This window comes from Syngnathus scovelli, chromosome 1 (assembly GCF_024217435.2).
Source record: "Syngnathus scovelli strain Florida chromosome 1, RoL_Ssco_1.2, whole genome shotgun sequence".
Classification (NCBI taxonomy): Eukaryota; Metazoa; Chordata; class Actinopteri; order Syngnathiformes; family Syngnathidae; genus Syngnathus; species Syngnathus scovelli.
The window spans coordinates 27,471,188-27,487,773 of record NC_090847.1 but is presented as its reverse complement, the minus strand read 5'-3'; the positions used below and the strand labels follow the sequence as shown (position 1 = coordinate 27,487,773).

Below are 16,586 nucleotides of genomic sequence, written 5' to 3'. Positions count from 1 at the left end.
GGTTTATATGTAAGACACGAGGCCCCGAGATAGAAGGAACGGCGGAACCGTTCGAGCTCCCTTCGGCTTTCCCGTCACGCAGTCTGTCGAAACCTTTTGACGTTTTCATTCTATCTGCCTCCGTCGAGTCACTTTATTAGGAACCGCTCCACGTGTTTTTCTTTCCGGGTCCAGGAATCTAACTTGACTTCCTTCCCGTCCCCCGACAGGTTCCGAGACGATAAGGGCTACGTGCTCTACCCTCAGATCGGGGACCGGCTGGACCTGATCTGCCCGCCGCTGGACACGGCCCGCTCCACGCCCGAGTACGAGTTCTACAAGCTGTACCTGGTGTCGTCGCGGGACCAGGCGGACCGCTGCGAGGTGGCGGGCTCGCCCAACATCGTGCTGACGTGCGACGAACCTACGCGGGAACGCCGCTTCACCATCAAGTTCCAGGAGTTCTCGCCCAACCTGTGGGGCCACGAGTTCAAAAGCATGCAGGACTACTACATCATCGGTAAGCGTGCGCGCGTCGGACCGTTGGTTTGCTGCCGCGCTTGAGTTCCGATTGAACCCGACCGTGTTTGTTTATCGTACTGATGGTCGTTGAGATTATCGGAGCTCGTTTGCCAGAGGTGGGAACTCAGTCATGTAGTTTCCATGCAAGTTTGGAATTTTCACATTCAGTTGACTTTATTTATTACGTAAATGTATGGATGGTATTTTTATTTGTTGTCAGTGCAGTTCACATGTTGGCCACACAAAGTTCGGTTGAGTTATTTTGCTCAAAAGTGGTGATACATAAGTGACTCATGTCAAGTCAGTCGGCGTCCGTCATGTCGGCGCCGTTTATTGTTATCGTCTGACTCGGCAGTCACCACAAAGGATGAAAACACGCTTTGCTTTGGTCGATTCGGAGCAGATTGTTCGCACCCCTCGGGGGACCCGACGATGAGGTCATCGAGGCAAGTCGGGCCCCGTGCGGTCATATGGGACGGAACATTCCGGAAGCCGAAGGGGTGCTTTGTTTTATGCTTTCGTTTTCACACATGATACAACAAAGAGTTCGGGAGTGAGACTTGTTTGGTTGTCGCCTCCTACGCAGCTCGCAGGCGGGCGGGCGGGCGGTTAGGATGCGCTCAGGTGCACGCACGCTATGTGTCTTCGCTTCCTCTCATCTGTGCTAAGCAGGAAAAAAAAATGGAGCAAAAAGAAATTTACTTGAGTAAAATTAGGGCCAGACCCTTACGGATTTTTTTAGGCGGATTCCTGTCGTGGCATTTGGCAGAATAAAATCCTGACTGGCCGATTTAAAAAAAAAATAATAATCAAAAAAATAAAATAATAATTATATACATATATATAATTATTATATTTTATGATTATTTATTTATTATATTATTTATTATTTATTATTTTCATTGTATTTATTATTTCATTTCATTATTTATATTTTTTATTTTATATATTATGTATATGTTTTTTTTCAACTAACAACATTTCTGTGAACTGAGACAAGCGACTTTACAAAGTCAGAGTCGGTGGTCGCTATATTTAGAGACTATTTTTCAAACAGGCGATGCGTGAGTTTAATTCAGTTGAATTTATTTCTGTGGAAGTTGATGCAAGTTAATGTTGGCGTGAAAAAAAATCTTGCGGGGAAAAAATAGTTTCAAAGCTTGTTTGCTATCAGGAGAAATAAAGCAAATCCCACAAGGGGGAAGAAAACAAAAGCAGGTCTTGTTTTGAATAATGACATTTTCTTTTGTTGTTGTTTTTCCTTCCTGTAAGATGAGGGGAGCAACTGCTTGAAATCAGAAATCGGATTTTACGAAAAAGATCGGAGATTTCATTTAAAGGCCGTATTGGCCGGCTCTGGTGTGCGATTTAAAAATCGATTGAACTTGATTTGGTCTTTCCCAGAGCGGGTCGGTCGACATTTGAGGCCTTTATCATCTTCGCACGCACACACATAGCACTCAGACGGATCGATTGACAGTTCCGGTCTGATCGATGAAGGCTGGAGGTCACTCAACCCCCTCACCCCCGACTTGTATATGCGAGCGGAGTAGCTTAACGCACGCAACATCTAGCGCTGATAACTTATTGATAACCATATGCAAGCTTTAATTGGCAAGGTTCTTAATGAAGAACAGCGCTTATGGTGTCTGCTTTAATGAAGCCGCAACGTCGCTAATAACCGGCTCGTTTAATGGCGCGTTTAAAGAGCCTTAGCTACTTCCTTAGCGCCGGCCATTAGAGAGGGACACTCGCCCGACATCAAGCATGTGGATCGAATCGCCGAGCACGACGTTGGACAGATTTTGTTGTATAGAAAGAATAAATTTATAACGTGCATGTTCTTCCATCTTTAATACTACAGTATTTATTTGTAACCACACAAAAAGGGGCGGAGTTTTAGTGAGCCTGTCATCTTCCTTTCTGGTTAGAAAAATCAAATCACATTTCAATTTGGATCACCATTGTAGTATCAATTCATGCCTGTAGTGGAAAGCTTAAACTAGCATACTGGAGTTAGCGTAGCGCTTTGAATCTTGAGGCAACTTAATTCCGCACAGCTCTCTCAAAATGTTGTTTTTTGAATTTTTCTGGTCCAGGGGGAATCTCAAAACAATGAAGGAGTAAAATTTCATAATAATCAACACAAGGAACAGAAACCGCGCAAAGGTCAAAGGTTGCCGAGAAACAGCCATGAGTTTTTAATTAAGAACCTGCTGTGTCGCAAAAAGAAACACTTTTTATCTAAATAATTGACTAAAGACTAATTATATTCTGAAAAGATTTATAGTCCGTAATTTCCTATCGACAATTATGATCAGGATATTTTGAAATCGGCGCATGAAAAATGAACGCTACGCCCGGGCTAGCTATGCTGCTACGTGATCATCGCTGACAAGTACTAATGGGTTCATTTACAAATCGAGTCGAGCTTGTGGTGTTGGGAGGGATTCTCATCTAATGACTTTGTTTTGGAAGGTCACTAATGTATTACAGATGCCACTGCTTTGTAATCAGATTACTCCAATCCCATTAAAAGTCATTCTTTTCTTCCCGCACCCCGGGGAGGGGAGAGAAAGAGCGGCAAAATTGATTAGTCATACTCACTGATGGATGTTTTCATTCATAACATGAGGTCAGAGTTTATGTAAGCCTGCGTCCTCGTCACACGCACACATTCGAATGGAGACTCGACGAGAGCGGATTTTGCTGCCTGACTTTGTGGATCGCTTCCATGTCGTTTTTTTTTTTTAGGTGTCAAACTCATTTTTGTCGCCTGCTTCATTGTAGTCATAGTTTCCTTCGGAGGGCCATTATGACTGTCGACCCAAATAAATGTTATGAACGTCTCATATTATATGTAGTTGAACTAGTTCTAAAATTAGAGACTAGTAAGAATTTTAAAAGAAGAATAATAAAAATTGCTCTATTTTTTTCAAAAGTGAAGACATTTTGCAATTTTTGTATTGACACATAAAGTCGATGCACAATTTGTCTTGGCGGGCCAAAAATAATTACACCGTGGGCCAAATTTGGCCCGCAGGTCAGAGTTTGAGCCCCCCCCGATATAGCGCAAAGATGCCGACACCCACGTCACTCACCGAGCTAGGCCCCGCCTTTCACTGCCTGCCATACAAACACAAAAAGTATCTTATAGCTCATAAGCGCTCAAATAATCGACGGACTGTGCTAATATTTGCTAGCGGCAGTGCTAGTTAGCGTGCTGTTTTAGGCTCTTCCTAAAAAGTAATCCGTAGAAATGTATCATTTCTTCAAATGGCTTCAAAGGTGACACACTCATGCGTATGCAAACGCACACCTCGCAGTGAATGATGGCCGTCTCACAGTCAACATACATTTGACCTTGTCTGCATTTGTGTGTGAGTTTGCATCCATGTGTGTGTGTGTGTGTGTGTGTGTGTGTGAGCTCCTTCACTCCCTCAACCTGGCTGCCACTCTCCCACACACACACTTATCTTCGCCACCGCTAACGAATGCACACTCACATCGGCGCACACGGGGGCCTTCTCTGATTATATGCACACACACACACACACGCACACACACACACACACACGGGTTGCTGTAAACATCCTCGGAAAAGCTCTAAAAGTTTGGTGACTTGTTGCGAGCAGGTCACTCACTGCGGGATTGCGGTGTTGTTGTTGCATGCTGAGACAGATGGTGTGTGTGAGAGTGTGTGTGCGCGCGTGAGCGAGAGTGCTCGCGTGCACGCGCACAGGTTTTTTTGTCGACGTGTTTCGTGAGTGCGCATGAATGCGGACATCGCCGTCTGTCTCCCCGCGTGGGCGTGAATGATCCAGCGACCGAAAAAGGACTCCCAGCCGGGCTTTTTATGCAGCGGGACCCCCGGGGCTGTGCGGAGAGCCCGGTTCTGGCCGTCACGCGCCGTTCCACGTAAACAACAAGTTTAAAATGAATAATAGACGAGCGAGAGAAGTGTAAAAAGCGGATTGTTTGCATCTGCGTGTTTTGAAGTGATTAATTGTGGGTGTGCGGTTTAATTGTTTGAGGTTGCGGTGTGCGCCGACAGCATCGGCGGCGTGTTCAATAATGCAGAGGCTGCCGCTGGTTTATTTATCAGGGTTAAGCTGAAATAAATGGCACAAGTGGCGGCTAAGGATGGAGTTTGAGGAGGGCGAGGGTGAAGGTGAGTGGCAGATGAAGAAGTGCAGTAGACAAAAGAGGAGACGATGCGGTGGGAGGAAATCTGCACTGCGCACTAAATGAGCGGCGCCCACCACCTCCTCGCCGCGCCATGCCGCGGTGAAGCATGCGCAGGTGTGCGCGAGTGTTTGCGGAGTCCGGACAAATCTATAGCTGCTGAATTTTTCATCGCGCCGAAAGCTTTTTGATTTGTAGACGCTTAAGTGCAAGGAGAAATGGAAAAAGGTCAAAATGACCTCAGCGTGGAAGTTAAATCATGACCGATCATTTGATGAATTTGTTTGGCCAACTTCTTGTCGTTCTTTTTGGAAATCGGTACATTCTTTTGAAGACATTTGGGTTAGACCATTTCAAATGACATTGCTTGTCCTCACCGTCAGCGGCATAAAAGTAGTGGTGCTTCGAGATCGTCACACTCGCATATTCTTTATCATCCGCAAAGAATAACTAGTATTACTACGGCTTATTGAGGACTTTTGATACTGCCCCCTGGTGGGCAAAGCACACTCACCAGAAGGAGCATCCGTTTCCATTGAACTGAAGCAAAATATAAATGTCAAAACCAGCTTTTATGGGAAAATCAATCCACATTTTCTTGCATGCTGTTTCAAAAGTGATTTTTGAATAAAGTTAAACTCTTTCCACTGCCAGACATTTTCGAAAAAGAGAAGCTATTGAGCGGCAGCTGATTTAGAGCATTCTGACTGATCTTTCAAGGCTCGAAGAGAATTATGTTTAATGACTGTGAAGTCCGGTTCATTTATTAGTAATCATCAGGAGAACATGGGTTGGTTTTACCCCAAATTACCTATTTTGGATGAAGAAATGCAGAAAAGAAGCTGGCCAAGACTCTTCTAAGCCCATTAAAGAAAAAGTCGTCGGCGCTGCTCGTTATGATTCCCATTGAAGACATTTCACGTCAATGACGCTCAAAGAGTTAATCAAGATCTGATTCAAAAGAAAAATGTTCATGTTTTGATATTGCGGGGGAAACGTGACCTCCTTGAAGCTATTAGGATCCAAAATGGAAGCTCATTGATTTCAACAGTCTTTGCCCAGGTGTCTTTCTCAAAGTCCTTTTCACTTGAAAGCACGTCTGCGGTCTCTCTTGAGCATTAGAAGTCATTCATCATCATCGCCAATCCCACTTTCTTCCGATGGCTCCGTTCCACGCTCGACTCACTGGTCTGGAAAAACGGTTATTGAAATTTCAAGGCCAAGTTTCTTCATTGCAAATGACAAATATTGCCTCGGCCTGGCCGAGCATTCCATCCTGGACCTCCATGAATCTCACTTTATTTTATTTCATTTATTTTATTTTTTTCATTTACTGCCCCCCCACCCTCCAACCTTCCTCCACCCCGCCCTCACAAAATCTTCCATCAGCAATTTGCCGGCCCCAGCATGCAATGCGTTTATTTGCGCTTCAGCGAACATTTCCAGTTCTTCAGGCAACACGTTCATCTCTCATTTGTGAAAGCTAAAGTTAGAAATGGAATCTGAAAATCGCCATTATGCATTTGACTGATCGTAACTCGTGCAGGTGTACCTAATGGAGCGGCCGCCGTGTCGACAGCTAATATCGCGCGACACCAATGAGGCGTTTGGGGGCTGAGCTGAAAGTCGGACATTTGAGTGTGGAAGGGGTGAGAAAAGATGCAAAATGAAACAAACAAAAAAAGATGTGTGGCGAGTGTAAGTAAGAGAAAGTGACAGATCGCCGAGCTGATTTAGGTCAGCAATCAGAGCTCGGCTCCTGTCGGCTTGGAGATTGTGGCGTTGTGTGTGCGCATTAAATTGGGAGGGGGGGAGGGATGCGTCGCTCCCGCTTAAGGTCACACACACACACTCAGAGAATTACACACTAAAGAATCCCTTCTTAATTGGATAGGGCCTGGTTAACATTGTGTGATTCATTTAACCTTCGTGCACCATGTTGCTCTTTCTCTCTCGCGCGCGCGCGCGCATGCACGCAAACATTTCTCAGCGCTAAAAGAGACAAAAGCGCTATTGTGCGCAGCCAGCCTTCTGCTAAGCAATCAAATGTGCAAGCGCAGCGAGAGGCGGGCGGGTGTATAAAACAAGCGCACCTCGCTGGTTGACCTCTGCCATTCGTAGACGGCATTAGCTCACTAATATGGCGCTTGATTTAGTGGACAGGATCACGTAAACGTGACCTCTTGCTGCCCAAGAGGCAGCTTTATGGAAAAATGCATGTACACACGGAGATAATGTAGTTATTTACACTCATTATTGTCTAAAAAAATAGACTTTCAATCTTGTGGCAATATAATGCCGCATGCCTCTCGCAGTTTAATGGAAGAGGCGGAGTTTTACGACGCGTGTCAAACTAAATGTCAATTGATTTGTTTATTTTCAGGAATTTTGCTTGTTTTATGTTGCGAAAAACAACAGAATGACGTGGGGATATGCCAGTAGTATTGCTGTGTTTAAAATTTAGAATTTAGAAGTTATAAATGCCTTAGCTAGCTCTGCTATCAGGCTAACGGCATGTAGCTTAGCGCCATAGCTTCCATTGTATCTCGTCCTTATCGTTCACGGAAATTATATGACTGCTTCTTCTCTATGATGGCAGGAAACAACCATCCTAAAATAGAGTTTTATGGTAAATAAGACATACGTGCCAAATAGATAAAGACTGAGTCGTAGCGCACGACATGATGGAGCGGGAAGGTCCACCGTTCAAAGAAACAAGGACAAACAATTGGCTACAAATCCTTTGGAGTCGCCGTTTAAGCGTCCTAATTGCTTCCAAACTGCACAAAGGATGTCATTATCACATTGCATATGTGTGCGTGAGCTTCATTAGCTGTTGACTCGTCCTCCACTAATCTTCATTGTTGTCTATGTTTCACCCCAAACGGCCGCCCCGCCAAGGTCACGACCCCTCGAGCCCGTAGCTGGCCAGAATATCTCATTAGCGTTGTTGTTAACGGTAATTGTTTGTTGTTTTTCGGATATGACTATTCATGGCAAAATGCGGGAGGCGTATGATCTAAATTGGAGGCCTTGGGGGAGGTCTGCTGTCTCTCTTGAGTGTTCAGATATTCTCAGTAGATGCCAAATGAGTCCCCCCCGGCTCCTCTTTAGGGGGCTTAACGTCCGTATTAGCGCACATCTGCTCTTGTTCCGTGCACTTATTATATATTGATGAAGTTGAGGCTGGATAATTGAATAGCACCATCATGGAGGGGTCTCCTTTCTCCACTCGTACTTCAAGTGGATTGAGGGGGGGGCGGAGCTAGAAGTAGGCTTGCCACCCACATGCGTTTTGTATATGTGTGTGTGTTCACAGTAAGACCAATCTAGATCCTAAAATGGAAGCTCACCATCGGCTTAATATATGCAATTAAGAAGCTAATTAGAGTAATTAATTCAGCCGGGCCGGGGCCCAGTCTGGCCCCTATTCACTGCATTGGAGCCGCCATAATCCTTCACACACACACACACACACGGAATAACACACACTCATTATGAGCAGCCTCTTTGTGCGCTGCCAGAGAAGTCGGAACTGAAGAAAGAGGCGAAAATAAAAGAGGGAGAAAGTGAGGCGTTGGGTGCGGCCTAATGAGTGAAAACAGTGTGCTAATTCATCCGCAGCGCCCCCCGCTGCTTTTGGGCGGCGCTGCGAGGGGGGAACAGTCGCTGGTGTAGCCAGTGGCATCTTATTTAATTTTTTCCTTTTTTCGCATTGGAGAATGGCTGCTCTGTTTGATTGCTTTAACCTTTATTTATTTATTCCCTTCGTGTTCCACCTTGCTTGGAAAGTCACCGTTCCGTTCTGGCAAGTCTGTCTTGGGATGATTTGAAGTTTTAATAAAGATGGAAGTGCTGTTTTTATTCTACTTTAAAAAGGCAAACAGTGCGGTTTGTTATTGTTCAATGATTGATACACGTGTACTAGCGCGTCTCGCTAGTTGGCCGGCCCGACTTTGTTATTTTTGGATCGCAATTAGGAAGCGTGTGATGAGGTGCAGATCAGCCCGGCCGACAGGCAGCTCCTCCGTCGACTTGATGGAGGAATTTGGATGAAATAAAACCACCTGGAGACCAATTATCATGTTGTTTATTCTACGATACGCAATACGCGAGCATAGCTTTTTTTTTTTTTTTTAAAATGACCCAACCTAAAATTAAAAAAAAGCTATATTAATTTTTGAAGTGGGCTCGCTGTGTGCTGCAACAGTTCTTCCATTTCCAGTCAGTCGAAGGCAGATATTTCCCATCTGTCATGTTTTGGCAGACCGCACAAAAATGGCTTGCAAAAGAGCAGCGAGCAACAACTTTTGAGGCGTTTGATCCTACGGGAGCGTGTCTGTTTTTTCTCACTTGACCTTGTGTGAGGCCTCACTCAGGTGCTCAAGTGATGAAATCGCACTTTGGCTGTCGGTAATTGCGAGGCTTGCTCGTCTGATTCCTGACGTCGGGTTGAGATTTTGATGCTTGAGGAGAGCTTGAAATCAGCGGGTTCTTTTTTCCATATTTTTTTAATCACTCAATGTTCTTTAAAATCCCAGCTGATCAGTGCGGCGCTAATATTATTCACTCAACACAGAGGATAAAGAATATATGACTGAGTAGATCCTGTTACAATGTCTATGCAGATGCTATTTAGCATTAGCATTACGCTAGCGAACTTAAGGGCTAAGTTGAACAGTGAATTTCAACTTTCAGGCACCTAGCTTATTTTCAAATAATTTGCCAACCTGCTGCTTATTGTGAAGCGAGTTGACAAACCCGTAGACAAACTCTGAAAATTGAAGACAGACCGATGCATTAGCTGCGCAAACACGCTTACACTTACACACATAGAAAGAAGAAAAACAGACAGATTGCCATATAGCTTGAACACACAGTTCGGAGCAGCCTGCTTTAATCGCAGGGAAGCTCGACAAACATGGCTGTCATCACTCCCTTTCTTTTACTGTTACACACACACACACGTACACACACGTACACACAGATAGTATATAATTGCACTGTGCCTTCCGCTGTCCATCATCCTGCCCTTCATATTTCGCCCTCCTTCTTTCCACTTTCTTTCTCTCCAATCTCTCCCTGCAGCGGTATGCAGGCACACACGTCAAGATGCATTATTTCGCCTGGCTGCTTCTCATGTATGTGTGCGCGCGCACGTGCTTTCCTCCTTTTGGAAACAATAATAACGGCAGGCGGGGAGGGAGGAGGGTAGCCCGGGCGAGAGAACGCAGACTGGACTGTTGGAGATTAGCAAAACATCTCGGAATTGGACCGACCGCATGTGGAACAACAAGGAGAGCCGTTAACACGACGTGTGTTCCTTCCCGCAATCCAAAAACATTAAATGTCGCAAATACTCCATCGGTGTTAAATATTAGCGGAATGAGCTAACAAGCGTGATGGCTGAATATTAGCGGCGGAGTTCACGTCAACACTCGGTGCTGCTTTTGCTCCTTTTTTTTTGTTTTTACGAAAGGCTAAGCTTTCATGTCAGTGCAGGAACGCTTGAGTAAACAGCAGATGTTGATGAAGGAGGTCCAGATCGTCTTGCCTTTAGCAGGGTTTTGTGACTTTTACAACCTTGGTGTTGGAAATGCTTTTTTGGAAGCTGTAACATCTAACATGTCTCCCCCGCCACTGGGGAACTGGGTAGCTTGTAAAGAAAATGAAAACCACTTTCAGACCTGTCGCTAACGCTACGAAAACACACACTAGCAACGAGGAGAGGCTCGGACTAAAGTGAACGTGAATGGAGTCAGAGCTCTTGATTAAGCCACGCCCCCAATACTACAATGTGTGTGACTTTTGGCTTACTTATTGATAGATCTCGCAGGGAGCCACAAAGCCATTTGGAAAATAAATTTGCTGTTGGCTAGTGTAATCAAAAGAATATTTTGTTTGCATGAGCGAGTGTACCTAATGAAGTGGCCAGTGAAGGATATCTAGCTTGCTCTGTCACATTTGCACCCTCAATCCCTTCTGCATCTTAATTTAGAAGCCCCCGCCCCCGTCTTCCCGCTTGCTTTCCCTTTTCCCTCCTGATGCATGTCACAGATCGTTCCTCCCTTCAGACCCGCGACCCACTTCCCAAGAAGCAGACTTTCGTCCTTCACCTGAATATGCGCCGCCGTGCTCCAAATATCCTTGTTATTTATTGAGCTTCATCAGCCACAACGTTGACTCTGACAGCTTGGGAATGTTTTTTTTTTTTTTGTGTTTGTTTCCAAATAAATGCAAAATCGGATCAGCGGGGTTTTCGCTCAAAGGTCCCTCATCCCGCCTCGGCTCCAGCGTTTCTGTGGGCCTGACGCCAATGCTTTAAGCTATGCAATGACAGACAATGTCACAGTGGAGGGGCTGCATGTGTGTGTGTGTGTGTGTGTGTGTGCGTGCGGTGATGACAGTCTGACAAGTGACGAGGGATGTGAAGCTTGGAGTTGGGTGTCACTGTCTCCCGTTTTTCCCCCTCGCTGCGCTCAAGTGACATCGCAGTACATCACCAGAAGATGTTTGTGTTTATGAAGGAGGCAGCTCACAATGACACCACCAAATGTCTATTAACCACTTCAATAGACCATCCATCCATCCATCCATCCATCCATCCATCCATCCATCCATCCATCCATCCATCCATCCATCCATCCATCCATCCATCCATCCATCCATCCATCCATCCATCCATCCATCCATCCATCCATCCATCCATCCATCCATCCATCCATCCATCCATCCATCCATCCATCCATCCATCCATCCATCCATACTGCAAATTGCATTTAATTAGATATACAGTGATCCCTCGCTACTTCGCGTTTCGTTGATCGCGGCTTCACTACATCGCGGATTTTTTTTCCAAATTAAAAAAAAACATTTAAAAGTAAAATAAAACATTTAAAAGTCAAAATAAAATGTGTAAATTGAGGAAATATGTGTTTAACCTTTAAGACAATGTAGTATTGCTCCAAATGTTCGTTTACATTCCTTTAGAAGTCCGTTTTCGTGTGTTAGCATGATCGCGAATTAGCATATTTACGCTAACTCGTTAGCCTGCCCAGTACTTCTTGTTGGTGACCGTACTTCGCGGATTTCACTTATCGCAAGTGATTTTTGGAACCAATTATCCGCGATAAATTAGGAATTACCGTAGTTTAAATTGATCATTTTAAAAAAGAAATCTTAATGAAATAATGAGTAAAAATGGTTAGATTACATCCATGTGAGTACGCCCGCTTTGTTAAAAATTAATTTACGGGATGCTTCGGTGCAGAAGGAAGTGATCCGCCTCAAAGTTAAGTGCAGATTCCATTTGGAAACACAAGGCTCTGACTTCCACCTGACATTCCGTCCCTTCACTTGTATTTTCTGCTGACTAACTACACCAATCTGCATATGCACACCGAACAAGACGTGCCAGTGTGTCTTGTTTACATTTCCAGGACGTCTTCGTTTGAATATGTCTGTCCACGTAGACTCACTTCTCACACTTGCCGCTTGTTTTCCATGATGGATTTTGATGATTTAAATCCTGCCGTGTGGATTCTTGGAGCAGCTTGGGACTAAGAAGAAGAAGAAGGAAAAAAAAAAACACATAAGCAGGAGACGTTGGGGAAGAAGAGCTTGACCCATTTCTTCCAGCCCTCCAGTCTATTGGCTGAAGTGATGGTGGTGTGCGTGTGTGCATGTGTAGGAGGTCATGGAAGTAAATATATGTCGCTTCACTTGCAAGGTAGACTGCAGGACATGTAGTTTGAAGCACACACACACACACACGCTCAAGAATGCCCTCACTGCCCCAGGATGGGAGCGATGACCCAGTTGTGCAGAACATCGCTTGCGACTGTCCTACATGGCCGCCACTTGGGTGACGTTACGTCATGCATCCAGCCAGCCGCTCACTCGGACTCTTTGTGTTATTTGGCTTCTCGAGCTGTGGTTTTATTTGGTCATAAAGAATATATATGCCTGCGAGTATTGTTAGATTTTCATCTCGAGTTTGCATTGAGTTACTTAAAGTAGTTGTGAAACTCTTCTTAGAGCAGGGTTAGGGTTAGGGTTAGGGTTAAAACTAATTTTTGTCGCGGGCCGCAGCACAGTTATAGTTTGCTTTAAAGGGCCATTAGAATTGTCAACCTAAAATAATAAGACTAATAATAATAATAATTAAATAATTAAAATGAATAATAATCAAATATTTAAAAATAAAAATTATTAGGAAAAATGAAAAGTAATAAAAAATGCTAACAATCTCTCTATTTTTTAAAAGTGAAAACAATTGGAAATTTGGGAATTGACATATGAATTCAATGCATAATTTGCCCCCGGGCCTTGACTTTGACACCCGCGTCTTCGAGGGTTCAGTGACCAAGTCGTACTCACCAAAAAGAGCCGCAAACTGTTTAATTTATTACATTCCATTTGATTATATTAGCGCTGTACGATTTTATTGCGCAACATGAAATAGTACCATTGGCCTTGTGCAAAAACACGTTTTTGTTTGGACAGCCCTGACTTTGGCAGGAGCGTTTGAGTCATTTTCTGTCTTGATTCTCAGACTAAAGATTTTTAACAATGTGTTCTCAGGAGCATATTCCGAAACATCTGTGACCTTTTTGCGCTCGTCGATGAAACATTAGCCGCGGTGGAACATTAACATACGCAGGAGCTCAAGCTGAGCCGTAACTGTGCTGTGACACTGATTTAGTTTGAAATAAACAGCGGCGTGACTGAATTCAGTGACGTGGGGGCCTCCAGCGGTGGTTCAACGTAAACCTCACGTCAGCGCTCACTTTTTGGTGCGCAGTATGTGTGAAATCGGGGAGGATTGCGTGACTCGTCTCTCCGAGTGTGTTTGGTGGGCATGTGACGCATCATGTGGCTTCCAACCTGTGACTATGAAGTCCTATCCGAAGTCCTCCACTTTGCTTTGATGCATTCATGAGTTCTCACTGAATGAAAGTTATTCGGAAAAGTTGGCATTCTGTGACTCGTCCATAAAATCCAAAAATATTGAGGTGAACGTTATATTTTCAGCAGTGGAAGTGGGCATAAGTACATTTTGGATGTCCATAAAATCAAAAAATATTGGGGTGAACGTTTGCTGCAGAGGAAGTGGGCATAAGTACATTCTTGGATGTCCATAAAATCAAAAAATATTGGGGTGAGCGTTAATGTTTGCTGCAGTGGAAGTGGGCATAAGTACATTTTGTTAAAGATTGATTCCAGTTTTCGACTTTAAAAAGGAAGTCAAGCTTAAATTTTTCTTTACAATAATATGTTGGATGTGCTCCCACTAATGTAAACACGAAATTCTGATTGTATTTAGAATATGAGTTGTTTTAATCCAACTCAGGGGGCGGCCATTTTGCCACCTGCTGTCGACCTAAAATGACATCACAGTTGCCATCTCGGGTCACAACCAATCACGGTTGAGCTTCAGAAAACTGATGAGCCGTGATTGGTTGTGACTGGCAACTGTGATGTCATCTTCTGTCTACAGCAAGTGACAAAATGGCCGACTCTGGACATAGATATAAACAGGCAGATTTTGCTGTTTAATTCATATTCCATAAAAAGAAAACATTAATCAGAACACTATATTTCGACCAGTTGGGTTCCACAGAACCGATTAGTTGGAAAAAAAATTGGAGTTGACGTCTACTTTAAGCTTTTTATGCCGAGACGAAAACCTCCATAAAATCCTAAATACTGAAGCAATCATTTTAATATTTCCAGAGGGTGGAAGGGGGAACTGAGTAGAGACGAATTTTGGTGACGATTGATCACAGCTGAAACATTTAAGGCTTTTTCACTGTCCCACCCATTGCAGGAAAACATGAGGAAATTTCACCCTGCTCTGGAAGAAGTAATGTGCTGTGTATTGAAGTTGGAATGCAAGAAAAAATAAGACTTTTTTTTTCCTCTTCCACCATGTGGAGACCAAATAGTGCCTGGTCTGTTTCAACCAAAATTCCGTTTCCCCGCAAACTAATGGCCTATGATGGCTTCATTAATGCTCACGGTTGAGTTTTCAAGCGTCAGCAGATTTATGAAAAGGTTTGAGATGTTTTTTTTTTTTTAAAGGGTGGGTAAGGGCAGTCACGGAGCGAGAACATGAGAGAGACACAGAGAGACGCTCGGCTTGTATGCTCTTCATCATGGATGTGACACACATGGTACTCTGGAGAGGGAGCAAAACAAATTTAAACAGGAAGGCAACTGTAAATTCTACTCGGCTGAATGCACACAGATGCACGCACGCACTTGAGAAGCTAAGTCGCTTTTGCAGAAGGCGAATTTGCACAGATGGGAGCGCTCTGCTCAGACACACACTCGAGCACGCTGTGAACTCGCAAAACTTCGCAGGAAACCGGCCGTGCGGCAACACGCGAGGCAAGTGGACCCAACGGGCCGGATCCAGGAAAAGAAAGAAAAAAAAACGGAGACATGATTAGTCGGAGGCAGACCGGCAGGCTAAAAGCGTAGGAACAGAAGGGCAGGTGGAGGTGACATGAGTTTAACAATAATCGGCGCTTTTCATAATAATCGTAATTAGCTGGAGTTTTGGACCGGAAAATCTATTCTTTGAGCCCAATTGAGAATCTGTTCTCAATTGTATTACCTGAATTAGTAAATAAACTGATTGCAATTATGCATTTCGGCTACAGAACAAAGACTCTCCACGCTTCGCTTTTTTTTAGCCAAAAGTCGATATGAAATGATCATACCTAATAATGTAACTTATTATAAACGATCATGTAATACAATTCGCCATTTTAATTAGCTTTTACTTATGCATAATTAGGATGTTTAATGATATTTATGATGTTATTCACCAGCGGTTAAAGAAACACAGCAAAATGTGGAAGCTTATGACTCGCTCTCTATCTCAATATATCTACTTTGTATAGTTATAAATATATATTTTTTGTTTGTTTCCTCTCCTGGCGTCTGTGTGCAATGAAGCCTGACTTCACTGATTTGTTTTTTGTGCTCCGAGAGACATCCTTCCTCTCGTCGATCCTCTGGCGCGTCACATCCCCCCCATCACTGCTCATCATTGTCTCAATTACTCATCCCTCCCTCGTCTCCCGTCTTCCTTCCTCGCTTTCCCTTTCCATCTCATCTCAAAATCGCAGCCACGGGCGGCCATATCTTTTCTCCATTTAGGCTATTATTCGTCGCTGACCAAAAAAAGAAATACACTCCAAGACGTTGTAGAAAGTATGGCCACAAACTTTTGGGCTACATTTGGTTTTTGGACTGGAAAGACGAGCCGGGTCGGTAAATGTGTCTGTATGTGAGCTTCAAGTTAATTTATTTTGCTCCCAGTTGAGGTTTACTGACAATTTTACATTTTATGTTTAAAAAAACCAAGTGTCCGCTAGCTAATGCTAACGCCTAGCATGCCAATTCCGTTAAATTCAATGACATTTTGGCAAATCTTGGTGAATTCTTTAAGCTTCAAGTTACTTTATTTTGCTCCCAGTTGAAATTTACTTTGTTTTAAAAAAACTACACGTGTCTGCTGGCTAATGCTAATGCTAACACATAGCATGCCACTTCCATTCAAGTCAATGACAGGAAATCAACGACTGGCCACTTTGCCCACCCTTGACAGCGTCTCTCCATCATCACGTTGACCTCTTGTGGCCGTCATATCAGCAACACCTTGTCACGGCCAATCACGTCTCGCGACCCCGGCGCGGCCTCGCCCACGTCATGCTCGCCTCCCTCGTGCGCCTTCCCTCCGGGTGTCGGAGGACATTAGTGTCAAAGTGGCTGAGGTTGAGTTGACAGCTCCATTTAGTCCTCCTGGCTCATCACTTCAGTATTTCAACAATCTCACCTGTCATGATAGTTTGGTGTTAATTATATTTCCTCCTTTGCATCTTTTCGAA

At 44.0% G+C, this 16,586-nt stretch overlaps 1 protein-coding gene across 3 annotated transcripts in view; it reads left to right on the top strand.

Moving 5' to 3' along the window:
- The window catches only part of efnb3b (ephrin-B3b), a 43,824-nt gene that overhangs the window by 18,629 nt on the left and 8,609 nt on the right, over positions 1 to 16,586 (top strand). For all 3 annotated transcript variants that reach the window (XM_049732459.2, XM_049732458.2, XM_049732457.2), the window contains one exon: positions 210 to 499. In XM_049732459.2, coding sequence (XP_049588416.1) covers positions 210 to 499 — 290 coding nt within the window. The remainder of the gene's footprint in view (positions 1 to 209; positions 500 to 16,586) is intronic.